Source organism: Anser anser (genome assembly GCF_964211835.1).
Source record: "Anser anser genome assembly, chromosome: 1".
Classification (NCBI taxonomy): Eukaryota; Metazoa; Chordata; class Aves; order Anseriformes; family Anatidae; genus Anser; species Anser anser.
Genome location: NC_139720.1, coordinates 198,704,389 through 198,720,309, shown reverse-complemented (window position 1 = coordinate 198,720,309; position 15,921 = coordinate 198,704,389). Strand labels below are relative to the sequence as shown.

Here is a 15,921-nt window from a genome sequence, read left to right as displayed (position 1 = left end):
AATAATTTAATTATTTTTTCTGAACTAAATTTGTCCTCCCAGAGAACCTGTTTAGGACTGTTTAATAATTTGTCACTTATGGCTTATTTCATTTCCAAAATTTGAAAGAAAGAAAGAAAAAAATAATAACTTCAGATCTAAAGCAAATAAAAAATTTTAAAAGCCTTTATTTTTCTCCCTAGATGATTTAAATAAAATTAATGAACATTTATTGAGTGTATCCATTAACAATATGGAGTATTGTTTCCATAATAGCTTTCTCTTATTTTTCTGTTTTCTTTTAGAGATCATCTATAGCTGGGTATTTAATGAATTTCCATCTTTTGTGGCAGAAGATAGCAGACGCTTCATCTCTCAGGAGACAGGCAATCTCTACATCTCCAAGGTGCAAACATCTGATGTTGGCAGCTATATATGTCTGGTAAAAAACACAGTGACAAATGCCAGAGTTTTGAGTCCTCCTACACCTCTGACATTGAGAAATGATGGTAAGAAAGGTATTATTTCTGGGTACCACATGGAAGCAAAATACTCAATAATTTAAGAAACATGATTTTATTATATTTTTTCTATCTGTGCATGCATTTACTGCTGCAATCAGCATAGGAATGGTGTCCATGGAGACAAAGTCTTCTAAAACATCTAATGGTTGCGGGACTATTTAGACCTCCAGAGACTGAGGTGCAATCTGACACTCCTGAATTATTTTGTTTAGAAGATTTCTTTTTGCTATTCTGGTGCTCTGTCACTGTCAGAGAGAAGCAAATCTCCTTTCTCAGTAATGTCTGTTTCTTTAGGACTCCATTCAGTTGCCAAATGAATGTGGCTACTGCGACACTGAGATACCGTTCGATATCTGAAACATCCACAGGTGACTAGCAAATATCACACAGGACATACAGGAAACCTGTGCCCTTACAGGCAAGCTGGATGCCTGAAGATATCCATTGATGCATCTCAGCTGTCCCAAGATGGTTAGAAAACTGAACAGAGACCCTCACACTTAAAACCTGATGTTGTTCTAAAGACCTGTTACATTTCCAGGCTCCAATTCACTGCAGTGATTAAGGACCACCAAGAACACCACAATAGCTTTGATTACAAAGATAGTTAGCTACCCAGGTGCTTTTGAATTTCATCAAGGCATATCACTGCAGGTTTTTTTCTGTAATTAAGTACCTCAATATTATTTTCAAAAACTAGCTTACGAGCTGAAATATCTTAGTCATTTCCAAAAATTAAAAGAAAACACCTTCCAATAATATTTCTTATAGAGCAGTATGACATTTCAATAAAAATTATATGTATCTCCAATTCTGTTGGAATAGCTATCTATAGAGACAACGATTTTTTGCTTTTTTTCAACTAAAAGATTCATATTTAGTATTTTATAATTCCTTTTTGGTTTTGTTTTCCATCAAAATAATGTTATTTTTGAGACTAATAATTAGTGATTCTATAAATATCTATATTTTTTTTCCAGGATGTTCCACACTTAATGATACTTCCTAGTTCTTCAGAAATCCATTTCAGCAATTTAGCAAATATGAATTAATATTTACATAAATCAGAGAGAGAGAGAGAGAGAAGAGAGAGAGAGAGAGAGCCACTGAGTCTTTAGTCCTGCGTATAACTTAATCTAGCACTAAGAATATCCCTGCAGAAGCATTACAAAGACTGGACTTTAACACTGACAATTCAATTTTACGGAGTAAATAAAAAAATGTGTTCACAGATTAGAATGGAATTAAATTAATCTTTATTCATTGTAACTAGGTTGAAACATCTGTCTGTAGAGCATGCAGTCTCTACAACAAAAAGCTGAATGTTTTACAGTATCATTTTCTATTTATTTATTTTTGTTGTTGTTCTGGTGTAGTACTTATGCGAATCATTGCATTTGACATGGTTAGTTTTACCTAATGAACAAAGCAGACCTGTTGTTTTCAATATTAGCTCTTTGAAAATGAAAACAGAAAAAAATATATGTTTAATGAGTTCAAATTCTGACACAAAAAGAATTTTATTGCCATATTTATTATTCGTATCTTGCTCTGTTGTTTATTTATTACATTTTTACATGTTCTTATTAGGTTTCATTTGCGTGCAGCAGTTCAACAGATTCAACAAATTTAACAATTCTATGATCCTATGATTAATTATACATAATGTAATACCAGTATATGGGCACACAATAGACGGAGTGGAGAGAGTAAATAAGGAGAAAGGCAGCAGTCTACATCACTGAGCTATGAAACAAAATCTGTGAAGGAAAACAGTGCAAATTTCCTTAAATGTCAAGTGGGTAGTATATATTAGCCTCAAGAAAATTTTTATTTCATGGCTGACTGTCATACAGCTGTGATGATCCAACCTTCTGAATTGAGCTGGAATACTGGGGAGGCATTTGCACATAGATGAACTAACTACTCCTGAACAATTTCCCAATTCATTCTTTCCCATGTATGAATTTCTACCAGCCTCCCATGACTTCATTTTTATCTGCTGGGATTTCTGAAAAGTCCCGATTGTTTCAATGGAGTTCTTTAATATTTCTTAGTAAATTGTGTTTGCTTTTCTGCATGACTGGGGAATATTTTCAGTGAAGAGAATGGAATTTTCTACCTACCCTCATAGTTTTCATAAACCTACCTTGTAAAAATGTTAAGGAGAAATTTATGATTTAGCAACCAGATCTCATTACTTAAAACTTCTGCCTTGTTCTACCTCTTTCACTGAAAGCAATAATACTAACTTTTTAAAAACTTTGTGGGACCACAATTAAAATACACAAATAGAAATACTATGTTTTTTCCTTTTGATGTAGATTGTTTTAGGTTATATTACTTAAAAATATTAAAGGGGGAAGGGGGACATCAGAATTTTGTATATGGATATGTATAATATACTCCAAAATATGGGATAATAAAACTGATGAATCATAGAATGGCTTGATTTGGAAAGGACCCTAGAGATCATCTAGTTCCAACGCCTCTGCCATGAAAAGAGGTGCTTATTAGACTTATAGAAAATTACTTGTTTGTGGAGAGGAGGGAGCTGAGGATGGACTATAAGCAAGCCCATGTTTAAGTGAGAAAATAGAATGATTTTTAAAACAAATATCCATGCACCTGAACATTTAATTACCATTGTTTTTGAATACTGTTTTATAAACTTGAATATGCCTTATATTTTTGAGCTTTTAGATATAAAAATGAGTTGAATCACTTTCAACTTTTCAAATATTCACTTAAGTGCAAAAATCATACAGCTTTCTGATTTCTAATGATTGGCATCCCAGCTGGCATAATCCTACTCAGTCAGCTCATTTGTCAAAAACCAAAGGAAGAGCTTGTGGTTTTAAACAGCATTTACAAATGGTGCTATATAAATAAAACAAATTATATATTATCTATTCTCTGGACACATGTATTCAGTAACTCAAAAATCTAATACTTGATATATTTGTCATTGTTCTTGTTTTTTAATAGATGTATAAACAGTACCTGTACCCAGGGGAATGGACAGCCTGTGACAAAAACAATCCGATGATAACACTGGTCCCTATTTATCTATGAGGAAGAAACAGAATAATATTAAGGCTTTCTGTCAAACTCTGCAAGAATGTAGGAACTTCCTTGGCTTTTATTAATCTTTTATTTCTTTCAAGATGTGTCTCAAAGGGGAAGTTAACTCCTTGATATGAAGCAAATTAAATAAAAACATCAAGAAATCCTTCAATGGATTCTGAATAAAATGAATACCTTATTTGTTCAGATGTCCTTGACAATCAGTCATTTCATACAATTCAATTTCACTTCAAGCTGGGTTATAAAAACACTCTAAAACTATCTGCGGAGATAAAAAACTTTTACCAGGAAAAAAAAAAAAATCATTTGACTAACTGCTTTTATAATGCATTAGAAACTTTGAGGAATTATTTAATAACACTTAACAAATAATAAACAGGGTGCTAAAATGGATCCTTGCAGGCATGGGTGCTGATTGAGAGCAGTAAAGTATTTTGATTAATAAAAATAACAGAAAACATCCTCAAATTTAAGAAATAGAAACCTAGGTAGTATAAAACATAATGTTTGATAGCATAAAGCACATATTTGAAATTCACACTTTTTAATTCCTTTTTTTCTTTAATTTTTCTTGAAAATATGTTAACTTTAACATTATTACTGTACAGGAGACAATTAAGTAGTTCTTCATTTTATCTCTGTGTATATTGCCTAGTGTTTTTGCTACAGTGGAATTTCCAGAAAGAAAGACAACCTGTACAGTCTCAGACATCAGAGGACACTTTCTACTGTGTTCCATTACAGCAAGTTAGTTTAGTGCTCAGCTGAGGTTGGTGTACCTGACCAGACATATTGTGATATAACTGAATGCAGAGCTTAGCCTTCACAATTTTTTTCCATGTCATTATAGTTCCATGAACTGAATCATGTCAGTCTTAATTCTGTTGATTTTGAAGAGACTCTTCGTGCAGTTAATAGTCTTGCATAGTCATAGATAGTATGGATATCTAGGCATTAAGGATATTCTTCTCTGCTTTTCTGTGATGGAATGGGTTCTGAGTGTGCTTATTCAGGTTGAACTCTAGAATATGTTATTTGAATATGTTGTTAGTATCATTTGCAAACATACTTAGTAAGCATTTGAGTCCTGCATCCAAATCAGTTTTAAAAACATTAAAGAGAACTGACTCAGTTTTAGGAGGGTTCCATTTTAAGTCAGTGATCCTCCTGAGTCTTTTCCAACTTGGAATATTCTAAGAATATTCTTGGAATATAGCTTATATTTGAATTGAGCAAATCTCTAAAAGCAGTGCAAGACTGTCAGGGAATTTTGGGAACTTCTCATAACACTCCAGGACTGAACTTGAACTTGAAAGGATCCCACTCTGATTTTTTTCAAGCAGATCCAAATTCTCTGGTAAAAACCCATTTGAACTGCAGTGATACAGAGACAATGATAGGACTGACAGACACATCAAAGTATAAAATGGGAATTGTATACTCCCCCTTTCCAGGGGAAGGTTGGTAAAATAACCTGTTCACTACTCCTGTAGTGAACATGTTGTTTCTCCCCTAAAATTGTAGTGAGTTATTTTTATGGTGAGTCATTGTGTAACTGAAAATAAAAGACTTCACACAGTCTCTGTTTTTCTCTAATGAAAAATATATTTACATATACTTCATGGGATACAAGCATTTTGAAGAAATATATTCTTATCTGCTTCATCCTGGTTCTTGTACCTAGATCCTGCTGCAAGGTTGTCAAAAATAATAGGAAGGAAGTCATAGCATTAAAAAAAAAAAAAAAAACAAAAAAACAAAAAACAAGGACATACATATAGTAGCATAAGGGAATTATGTCTTTCCATTCAGAGTTCACATTTGTTACCGCCAACCCCAGTGGTCCTTCCACCTAAAACTATAAGTGAAAATCTGTAAGTAGGGAGGAAATTTTATAACCCTTTTCAGAGTTTTATATTGATTCTACCATGGCTCAATCACATTATCAAAGAAACACAAAAGTTTAAAGATGCTCTTTGCAAAAGATTTGGTCTAAAAAAAGCAGAGAGAAAATATGCTGGGATGGTCTTTTGACAATATAAATGTGCTGAAACCAGGAGAACATCTCAAGAGCAACAGGGGAAAAGATTAGGTCCCAGTGTTCAATGCAGAACAAAAACTCTTATATTGTGAAAAAGCTTGCTTTGTGTTTAGTTTTCTTTGAGCTCTGTTATGGTAACTTCATTCAAGGAGTTCTAATTGCTAAGTTTTCCCACTACTTTATAGAAATTTTGTCTGCTGGAAATGAAGTTGTTGTTTTTAATTAGCTAATGTAATTTAAGATTCTAGACTTGTACCATCTTGCACTCTTTCTGCAGTCATGTAGCTTTGTTTTGCTTCTCCTCCTGATGATTTATGAAACTATTACGTAAATGAAAGAGTTAACTGATCCAAATGCATAGTACAGTCAGAAGCATAAAATAAATGAACTGGAGAAATAAATGTTCCTCTCAATTCAACTCAGGATTAGGACTGATGTTACATGGAACTGTAGTTATTAAGATTTCATTCAGAAGTGTGTGGGCAATGTTTTAATTAAAGGTGACTAAATTAAAATTTGTGCAAATTGATAACAAAAATAATCTTAATAGTTGCAAATTTTTCTGAATAGCTTTTGTGAGACTGACCTGGATGAATGGGAAGTGGTTGAGTCTGGAGGTCTTTAAAAGATGTTTAGATTTAGAGTTTACTGATATGATTTAGCGGAGGACTTGTTAGTGTTAGGTCAGAGGTTGGACTAGGTGACCTTGGAGGTCTCTTCCAACCTAGATAATTCTGTGACTCTGATTCTGTGACTCTGTGAATAGCAGGCAATTGGATAGAAGGAAAAATAAATATTGGCCAGAGATGTCTGGGGGAAAGAAAAAATAAAAGAAATCTACAACTGATTTCTTATGCCAAGTTCAGCACAGTCTCCTCCCTGATAAAAATGAAATGGAACAGAAAAATAGCAGTGATACTTTTGGCTTCCTGTTGACTTCCATTCTTAGGACTCATGCAGGAAAACATATTGCCTAGTGGAATGGAGTCCTGTTATTTCTTGGTGTGTGTGGCTGCTAAGAAATATTATTCTTACACATGGTCAATGGAAATGTTCAGGTTTTCAAGTTTTCATACATCTACATATGCACAAATCTTTGTAGGGGAATGTTGTATACAAGATGCCCTCCCTCATCTCTGAATGTCCAGAGGACGAAGTTTGATTTCATCCAGCTCCAACTGTGCTGGGTTTAGCAGGAGAGCTTAGATGCTATATTACATATACATAAGAAATTTGATGGGTTGAAGTCTAAGTTTTGACTTAATAAAGACTTTCCTAAACAGAGGAGAAGAAAGAAAAGACAACCATCTTGGTCATTGTTAGTGCTTGATTTTTCAAACACACATAAATAGAAATCTCCCCAGCCTAAGCTGTAAATTAGAAACTTTGGCCTTTTGTTTGGAACTGGAAAAAGTATCGCTACTCCCCTCAGTGCTTATTCTGTGTTTACCTCATTGATTTTGTGTCCTTAGTGTCCTTGCTTCCCACTGGCTCCAGTGTCCTTTCTTTTAGTCATAACACATCCACTTGTAATTGAAAATAAAGTGTTCTTAGTTGTATTCTCTCTTTAAGAGAGAGAGAAATCTCTGATATATGTATGACACATGAGTAAAATAACTAATTTTTAAAAGTGTTTCATGATCACAGAATCACAGAATCAGAGAATCACAGAATTATCTAGGTTGGAAGAGACCTCCAAGATCATCTAGTCCAACCTCTGACCTAACACTAACAAGTCCTTCACTAAACCTTATCACTAAGCTCTACATCTAAACATCTTTTAAAGACCTCCAGGGATGGTGACTCAACCACTTCCCTCGGCAGCCTATTCCAATGCCTAACAACCCTTTCGGTAAAGAAGTTTTTCCTAATATCCAACCTAAACCTCCCCTGGTGCAACTTTAGCCTATTCCCCCTTATCCTGTCACCAGGCGCGTGGGAGAATAGACCAACCCACACCTCACTACAGCCTACTTTAAGGTACCTGTAGAGTGTGATAAGGCGCCCCTGAGCCTCCTCTTTTCCAGGCTGAACAATCGGGAATCTTAATTCTAGAAAGGGCTTTCTAGACAGAGTTCAGAGGGTAACTGCTGGAGAATTGAAGTGGACTGTAAAGACTTTAAAGTGGGAATAGTAAAGTTTTGTTTAAGCTTTAGTTAAACATTTTTCTTTCATTAAATGTGATCTTCTTCTATGTATATACCTCCATAATTAGATATATATAAACATCTTAGCTCCCAATTGTAGACTGAATTATTAAATCCCAGAAGCTGAGTTACTGAACTTCCTTTGCTATTTGGACAGATTCTAATAAAGGCTTCTTTCTATCTTGTGATATCTGATGGGACCTTCTCTTGGAGTAATGTACGGAAACATTGTAGGTACATTAGTGTTTAGTGCACTGCAGAACAGAATTTCACATGAAAATTTTTAGGACTTTTCAAAAGAGATCAAAAATATCTCTAAGTGGAAAGAATATTGTGGATAATTATCATAAAACAATCATTCCCAACAGTAAATTTTTAGAGGTTTACTGCAGGTGCAGTATTTAGAATAAGATCAATGGTAGGTGAGTCAATAAATTCTTCACAATGCGCTGAAAAATTCCACCGCAGTCAGGATGTAATGATGGGTATCATCATTATATTTGAATTAATTCAGTTTATACTATGATTTTATTGTCATTGTAAATGACCGTATTCAAAGCTTTCTTTCCCAATTAAATGTATGGAGACATTTCAAAGTGCAGATCTTCGGGGAAATTGCTAAATGTTCCTTTGTCAACAAAAGACTACAACGGACAACCCTAGTTTGCATCACATTATTAATAGGAGATTATTGATAGGACAAGAAATCATACCTGAGCATTGCTGCAACAGTTTCTTAATCAAAATCTTCTTGGTTTTGGATAAAGATTCACCCAATATATCAGAATTACAATGTGTTAAGAAACACATCTTCTGACCTGTAAAATTATTAGAAAATTCTTAGGGATTCCTCAGGAAGTTTACCAGAAATTGCCAGGAACACCCAAACAAGTAAGAATAGCAATAGTTTTGTGATTAAAGTACTATTTCAGCTGTAAGAGACGCAGATTAACATTCCTACACCATTTGTCTAAGATCAGGAACCTCACCCAAACCTCTCAGGCAAATACTCTTAATCACTGAATTGTGGAGTTTGTATCTTTTGCTAGTAAATAATGGTAAGTATAAATCTGTGCCTAATCTTTCTCCTGAGTATAGGAGTTCTTTGGGTTTCATTTTCTCCCTAACACTCTGATGACATTATATTCTTACATTCTTTTCTAGCTACCACCTTAAAAGTTTATCAGCCATTTATTCAAGTGTCCCCTGTAACCTGGTCCATTCAAAATAAGTTTCTGAAGTAAGTTAAAGAGCTATTACTTAAGGAGTTTGAAACAAGCCCAAATCATTTTAGCTGAAAGCATTTAAGGGGCCATTATAGAAGCTTATGCTCTGGGAGTTTCAAGAGTGTAGTTAGTACCTGGAAGATTAATGGAATAGAAGCATTAGCCTCTACACATCTGAGGTAAGGTGATGTGATGATTTCTCAGCAGTTTGATTTTTTTTCCCCATGAAGACAAAAAGTGTACTTGTGTGGATACAGTTATAGACTCACAATTTTTCTGCACTCTTCATTTAAGCTTCTAAGTCATGGACGGGCAGACAAAAAGAAGAGGCAGAGCAGTCCTTTTTAAAATGGTAATGACTGATGTCCTGTCTGTAGCTCGTTTAGTTGTGCTTAGCTATAGAAAGGACTAACAATGAGAAACTCATCTTGCTACTTTATTCCTTTCTCCATTTCCATTAAATGGCCCACAGGGAATAATGTAAACAGTTTTAGCTGTAGTAATGTGTGTAAATGTTTGCAATTCTGTTACAACTATTCCTGTGGTATGTGAACACCTCACAATCATTGTTTATCACATTACTGTGATTTAATGAATTATGTCATCTCTATATTTTGATGCAGACAACAGTGTATCCAAGGGTTCATAGGATGCTTTGGGTAGCAGATACTTAAACTCAACTCATAGATTTGCAGCTAAGCCAGAACAACTTGTTAAAATTAAACTTGATTTATGTTTTTTTTATATTTTTTTTTTTAGATTTTTCCTTATATTAGTTGGAGAATATGCAATAATTACTCTGTGATAATTGCATCATTGTAAAACATATCTGAAAGAGGGAATAGGGAAGTCATCTCTTCTATAAATATTAAGCTCCATTTCTGCCTGTGTGACTAACGTACCATCCATTTTAGCAAGATCAAGCTGTGCTTAGTACAGGGATATGTTCAGTTGTGTAAATTGGTGTCTTCTCAGTAATTGTAGATATAATAGAAAGATCATTAGTGTTTCAGTCCAACCTCATCTGGCCAGGAAAGACCCTGGTTGGACAGCAATATAGAGTGCTCTCATTCCCATGCACGCTGACATGGCAGAAACCTGGAGACTGGGAAATGCCAGGGAAGATGACTTGTCTCCAAATGAGGGCCAGGGATAAGATGTACTTGTAAACTATCCAGTCTAAGGAAGACTGAATCACTGAGGACACTTCTAGGAAGGCAAGAGGTGGAAGATCTTCACAAAGGAGGTGTTTTCATGTGAAGGCAGACATGGGAGCATGAGAAGAGCTCCTTGTTCCTCTCTTGTGCTCAGATCATGTGATCTCTGTGATTTGTTAGGACTTTGAAAATCGTATATTATGTTTTTATTCTGTTGATCAATTTTATTTATTGCTGTATTTCATGCTTGATAAATGGAAATAAAAAATGTCTGAGGAAATTTTTTATGGCCTTAACCAAATATTGAAAGAGAGTCATGCATACGTCTGAGAGATTGATTCTAATGCACGTAGCTCAAGCCCTCAATATTTCTTGAAAGTTCAGGTTCCTTTTAACACCTGATGCAAATGAAAAAAAATCTTGAGAAAAAGCACATGAGGATTATTTTACTGTTACTGACTGATAGTGACCAAAACAGAAACCGGGAAAGTTAAAGAGCCTGGAGGTACACCAGTCATAGCAAAGCAATTATAATGTAACATGGGAAGGTAAGGCCTTGATTATTCACTTAAAGTCTGTGCAAATGTAATGGCCTCCTTGGTCTCAAAGATCATAAGCTGTAAGGATGAAAAATATCCCTTTGCAATAATAGACTTTTGTTTCCTAATTTTCGCAAGGAGTATTGATAACATGGGGACACCAAGCAATCACTTTGTAATTTTTCTGCATTCTTTTGCCAGTTGCTGCAGGCACGTTGCTTGCTAATGTAACAATAACCCAGAAGAACAGCATGTAGTACAAAATATTAGCAGATCATTTCATTAGGAATATGAAATGATGACATGACTTGCAAAGAGCATTCAATAGTTGTATAGATTGTACCTACTAAAGGGAGTTAAGTTAAAAACATAAGAACTGAAACATAATACTGTCCTTTAGATGTGTTCATAAGTACTGTATTATTTTAAGGGCATGAATAATTTAATTCTATTTTAAGATGCATTTTTCAGGAAAAAAAAAGGTAAATATTTAATAGCATATGACAATTTAACAAAATTATTTTTAGGAACAGTCTTACACTAAAGCAGTTTAAAAAAAAAATCATCAAAGCACAAAACATCTGAGTGAGTCTGTACAGTTAACAGCTGGCAGAGTGGCAGAGGCTTAAAGGGAACTGAGGATACTACTTAAAAAGAGTATAATGCTATATTATTTGAGCTAAATGAATTATTTTCAGCAGTGTTTACAAGAGAACTGGAGGTTCCCATAACTGAAATTTCAACAGAGGAAATTTTACATGAAATATAGACAAATAATAATAAATCACCATGACTAAACACATACAGTAGTTTTAAAGGAACCAGGATGCACCATTTTCCTTTGCTTGGCATCAAATTTAGAGGATGGACAGGTAGAAACTCTATGATTCTATGAAATAAAATGCATTTTTTTTTAAATAGGACTTCAGAAGTATCCAAGGAGTAAGGAAGCCTAAATTTTATAGGAAATGTTTTGACAGAAAATACATTAAAAGTGCAATTAGTAGAATCATAGAATCATAGAACGGTTTGAGTTGGAAGAGAGTTTAAAGATCATGTACTTCCAACCCCCCTGCCATAGACAGGAACACCTCCTGCTAGAACAGGTTGCTCAAAGCCCCAGCCAATCTGGCCTTGAACAATTCCAGGGATGGAGCATCCACTGCTTCCCTAGGCAACCTGTTCCACTGCCTCACCACCCTCTGAGTGAAGAATTCCTTCCTTATACCCAATCTAAACCTACCCTCTTTTAGTTTAAAACTGTTTCCTCTTGACCAATGACTACACTCCCTGACAAAGAGTCTCTCCACACCTTTCCTGTAGGCTCCCTTTAAGTAATGGAAAGCTGCTGTTTCCCCAGAGCCTTCTTTTTTTTAGGCTAAATGAACCCACGTTTCTCAGCTTTTCTTCATAGCAGAGGTGCTCCAGCCCTCTGATCATGTTTGTGGCCCCCTCTGGACCCACTCAAACAGATCAGTGTGTTTCTGATATTGAGGGCCCTGGAACTCAATGCAGTACTCAATGTGGAATCTCATAAGAATGGAGATGCTCCTTGACATGCTAGCTGTGCTTCTTTTGAAGCAGCCCAGGATACGGTTGGCTTTTTGTGTTGCAATTGTACATGCCAGCTCTTGTTGAGCTTCTCATCCACCGACAGTCCTTCTCCTCCCCCATGTCCTTCTCCTCAGGTCTTCTGTCAATCCACTCATCACCCAGGCTGTGTTTGTGCTTGCGATTCCACTGACCCAGGTGCAGGACTTTGCACTTGGCCTTGTTGAACCTCATGAAGTTGTCATGAGCCCACCACTCAAGCCTATCCGGGTTCCTCTGGATGGCACCTCTTCCCTCCAGCATGTGACCATGCTGCTCAGCTTGGTGTCATTGACAAATGTGCTGAGGGTGCACACAATACAACTGTTCATGTCACCAACAAAGATGTTAAATAATACCAGTAGGTATGATCCTGTGTATCACATAACCATGCAGTAATCTTACCGTACATCCATATACCATGAACATGGCTTTTAAAGAGGGAGATTAGTATACAACCTCAGTTTCTGTACAACATTTCTGAAGAGTCAGGGACAATATGAATCAGTGAATAGGAGAATCAGCTAATGGTTTGGGTTGGAAAAGACCTTGAAAGTCACCTAATTCTAAGCCCCCTGCCATAGGCAGGGACACCTCCCACTAGACCAGGTTGCCCAAAGCCCCATTCAACCTGGCCTTGAATGCTTCTAAGGGATGGGGCATCCACAGCTTCTCTGGGCAATCTGTGACAGGGCCTTATCACCCCCACAGTAAAGAATTTCTTTCTTTATCTAATTTAAATCTACCCTCTTTTAGTTTAAAACCATACGTCTTTGTCCGATCTCTACAATCCCTGACAGAGTCCCTCTCCTGCTTTCTTGTAATCCCCTTTTAGATACTGGGAGTCCACTGTAAGGTCTCCCTGAAGCCTTCTCTTCTCCAGGCTGAACAACCCCAATTCCCTCAGCTTGTCTTTATGGGAGAGGTGCTCCAGCTCCCTAATCATCTTCGTGGCCCTCCTCTGGACTTGTTTTAATACAACAAACAAAACAAGAAAAATCTGTGATATAAAGATCCACAGTTTCCATATTGGCATGTTGTTTTCACCTCCCATCTCAAAGTGGCAGGTAATTTGAAACAGCATAACACAAAGTCAGGAAACAGTAAAAGAAGTCACAAGGAGCATAATTAAATTATGAAATTTATCAACATAGTATGAGCCAGTGGGGACATTCTTTTATGACAGATTAGGCTAGGAATGATTTCAGTTTAGGCTAGGGAAAATGTTAATTGACTAAATTCGGGTGATGTCCTGACTCTATTTGAATACCCAGAACACAAAGACTATTTTTTTTATTTTTTTCTACAAAAGAAAAAAGCAAAACCTTTTAAGCTCAAATGACAGAACTGTTTCAGAACGTGCCTTTTCATTCAAGGGTCCGTATTTCAGTCAGTATTTCTCAAGGAGTTCATGAAACAATGTGAAAACACTGATTTGGCCATGATTTTGAGGAAAAATAGGTTGCAATTATTACAATTGTTAGTATATGTAATACTTGCATAGTTATGATTTTTTTTAAAGAAATCTACTGTTACTTACAGACACATTATTCACTGAATAACATTATTTTGATTTGACATATTTAGATTTTCTAACTAAGCTTTAGCCCCTAAAGACATGTATGTTTAGATGTATATGCATTCTCACCCCAAATAAACATTTAAATTTTTCTACGAAAAGAAGACAAAGCTGTTTACCGTTCAGCATTTTATATATAGGTTTTTTTATTCTCATAGTTTGTAGGTTGATTTTCTTTCTGTCTCTGCATGCTGGTGTTCTCTCAGCTGTAAATCTTATATTCCCTTACTTCCATGTTCCTGCATATGCTTCTTTATTTTCTCTTGCAAAAGATATCTCTTCTCCTTTCTTTTTCTCTTTAAGTCTTAGTCGCTGGCTCTTGAATTATTTGGAGAATCTTGACTGATTTTTATAGATTTAGACTAGATTTGTCTTGCTGCCAGTGTATCCACAGGTCAGATTCTACCCATTTTTCCTCATCCAAAAATCTGAATAATACACACTTTCTTTAATGTAGCTGCTGAGTATTGCTTATCCCAGCAGCCCATCCTGTCTGACAGAACAGAGTTGTTGGCATCATATATTCTTTTCCTTCCATTCACACCATATTTCTTCTCTCTAAGACACATCAAATAAAAACCTTCTCATCTCACCTTACATAACCTGTCTCCTTCCCCCGCTCATTTCTAATTTTCTAAACTCTTGCAGTTCTCCAAACTGTCAATCACTCCACAGCAAATTCTTCATAACTCTGTTGATGGCAATGTTTATATTTTCCACATCCCTGAATGTTTTTCTCATTGTGTACCAAACATGTTGTGTTGATTAAATTAATCATTTTCCATATTAAAAGGACTGTTGAAAATTAAATGACTAAATAATTGAACCTTATGTGTTTCTACATATCTGTATTTGCGTCTGCGCACACATATGCTTTTACTTTGCTGAGTTTTTCTTGCTGATCTTGGAAGGTCCTCAGTTGAACAGAACATATTATATGTATATTCTTTGTTATAATTGTCACAGCACTGATAAATAAATCTTTGGTCTAGGAAAATTCTCATCCTTCTTAAATCTTTCAAAACGTAAATATGAACCTGTGCTTGAGAAATATTTTTTTTCTTAAACTTTCTGTAGTGCTGCTGGTAGCCCTGAAGAGCATTTTAAAATATGTACTGGATCTGAGTAGAGCAAATCAGATGAACTGAGGCTATCTCCATCAATTACTAGCTTTACTGCTAGGCAGGTTTAAAAAGCAATCCACAGGGTTTGTTCTGTGAAAATCTCATATATGGAAAAGTGGTGATATTTCATATTTTAAACATTCCTTATTTTCCAGGTGTGATGGGGGAATATGAACCAAAAATTGAAGTCCATTTTCCTTACACAGTTACAGCAGCAAAGGGAACTACCGTTAAGATGGAGTGTTTTGCGCTTGGCAAGTAAGTCCAGATTCTTTTATAATTAGACATCATTGTTTAAGATGTGACATGCCTAATTTGTGGCTTCATTATTTTGCTGGATTTCATTTTCACAGACAGCCCTTACTGTACACTCAAAGTAACCAATTGACTAAGTAGCCACTTAAGAATTCCCTGCCCAACCGTTTATGTGAACAGCAATTCAGTTAAGTTAAAAGACTGTCAAAATGAAAAGTAGTGTTCTCACAAACAAAAAAAAAAAAAAGTTTTTACATTGAAAATTTTATCACATTCACCTATTTATTATCTGTGATAATTTTTAATCAGTAAATTCCATTTTTGTCTGCCAAAATATCATATTTGGAGAATAAATAGGATGAGTAGCTTTTTTTTTTTTTTCCCAACTGCATTATTTTTGAAGATATATTATGAAGATAAGAGCACAAAGGTCTAAATATATTCTAGCACACTCTGTGGAACTGGCATTTCTCTAATTTCCACCTGACCTAATAGCACTACTAGAGAACAGGTGTTTCATATTCATGTCAAGTGTTTTTTTATATGTTTATTGATGAATGAGTTTAGGGACAGAAAGGTTTTAGAAATACTTCTTTGCTGTTTCATACAAATTAACTAAGGAGTGAAATGATCCCCGTATACTATTCAGATCACAGAATATAAAATGGAACTG

The 15,921-nt window shown here is 35.3% G+C and overlaps 1 protein-coding gene across 4 annotated transcripts in view; it reads left to right on the top strand.

The window, feature by feature from the left end:
• Positions 1 to 15,921, top strand: part of CNTN5 (contactin 5) — a 677,796-nt gene that overhangs the window by 501,804 nt on the left and 160,071 nt on the right. For all 4 annotated transcript variants that reach the window (XM_083820927.1, XM_083820925.1, XM_083820928.1 and 1 more), the window contains 2 exons: positions 285 to 488; positions 15,149 to 15,251. In XM_083820927.1, the coding sequence (XP_083677053.1) occupies positions 285 to 488; positions 15,149 to 15,251 (307 nt within the window). The remainder of the gene's footprint in view (positions 1 to 284; positions 489 to 15,148; positions 15,252 to 15,921) is intronic.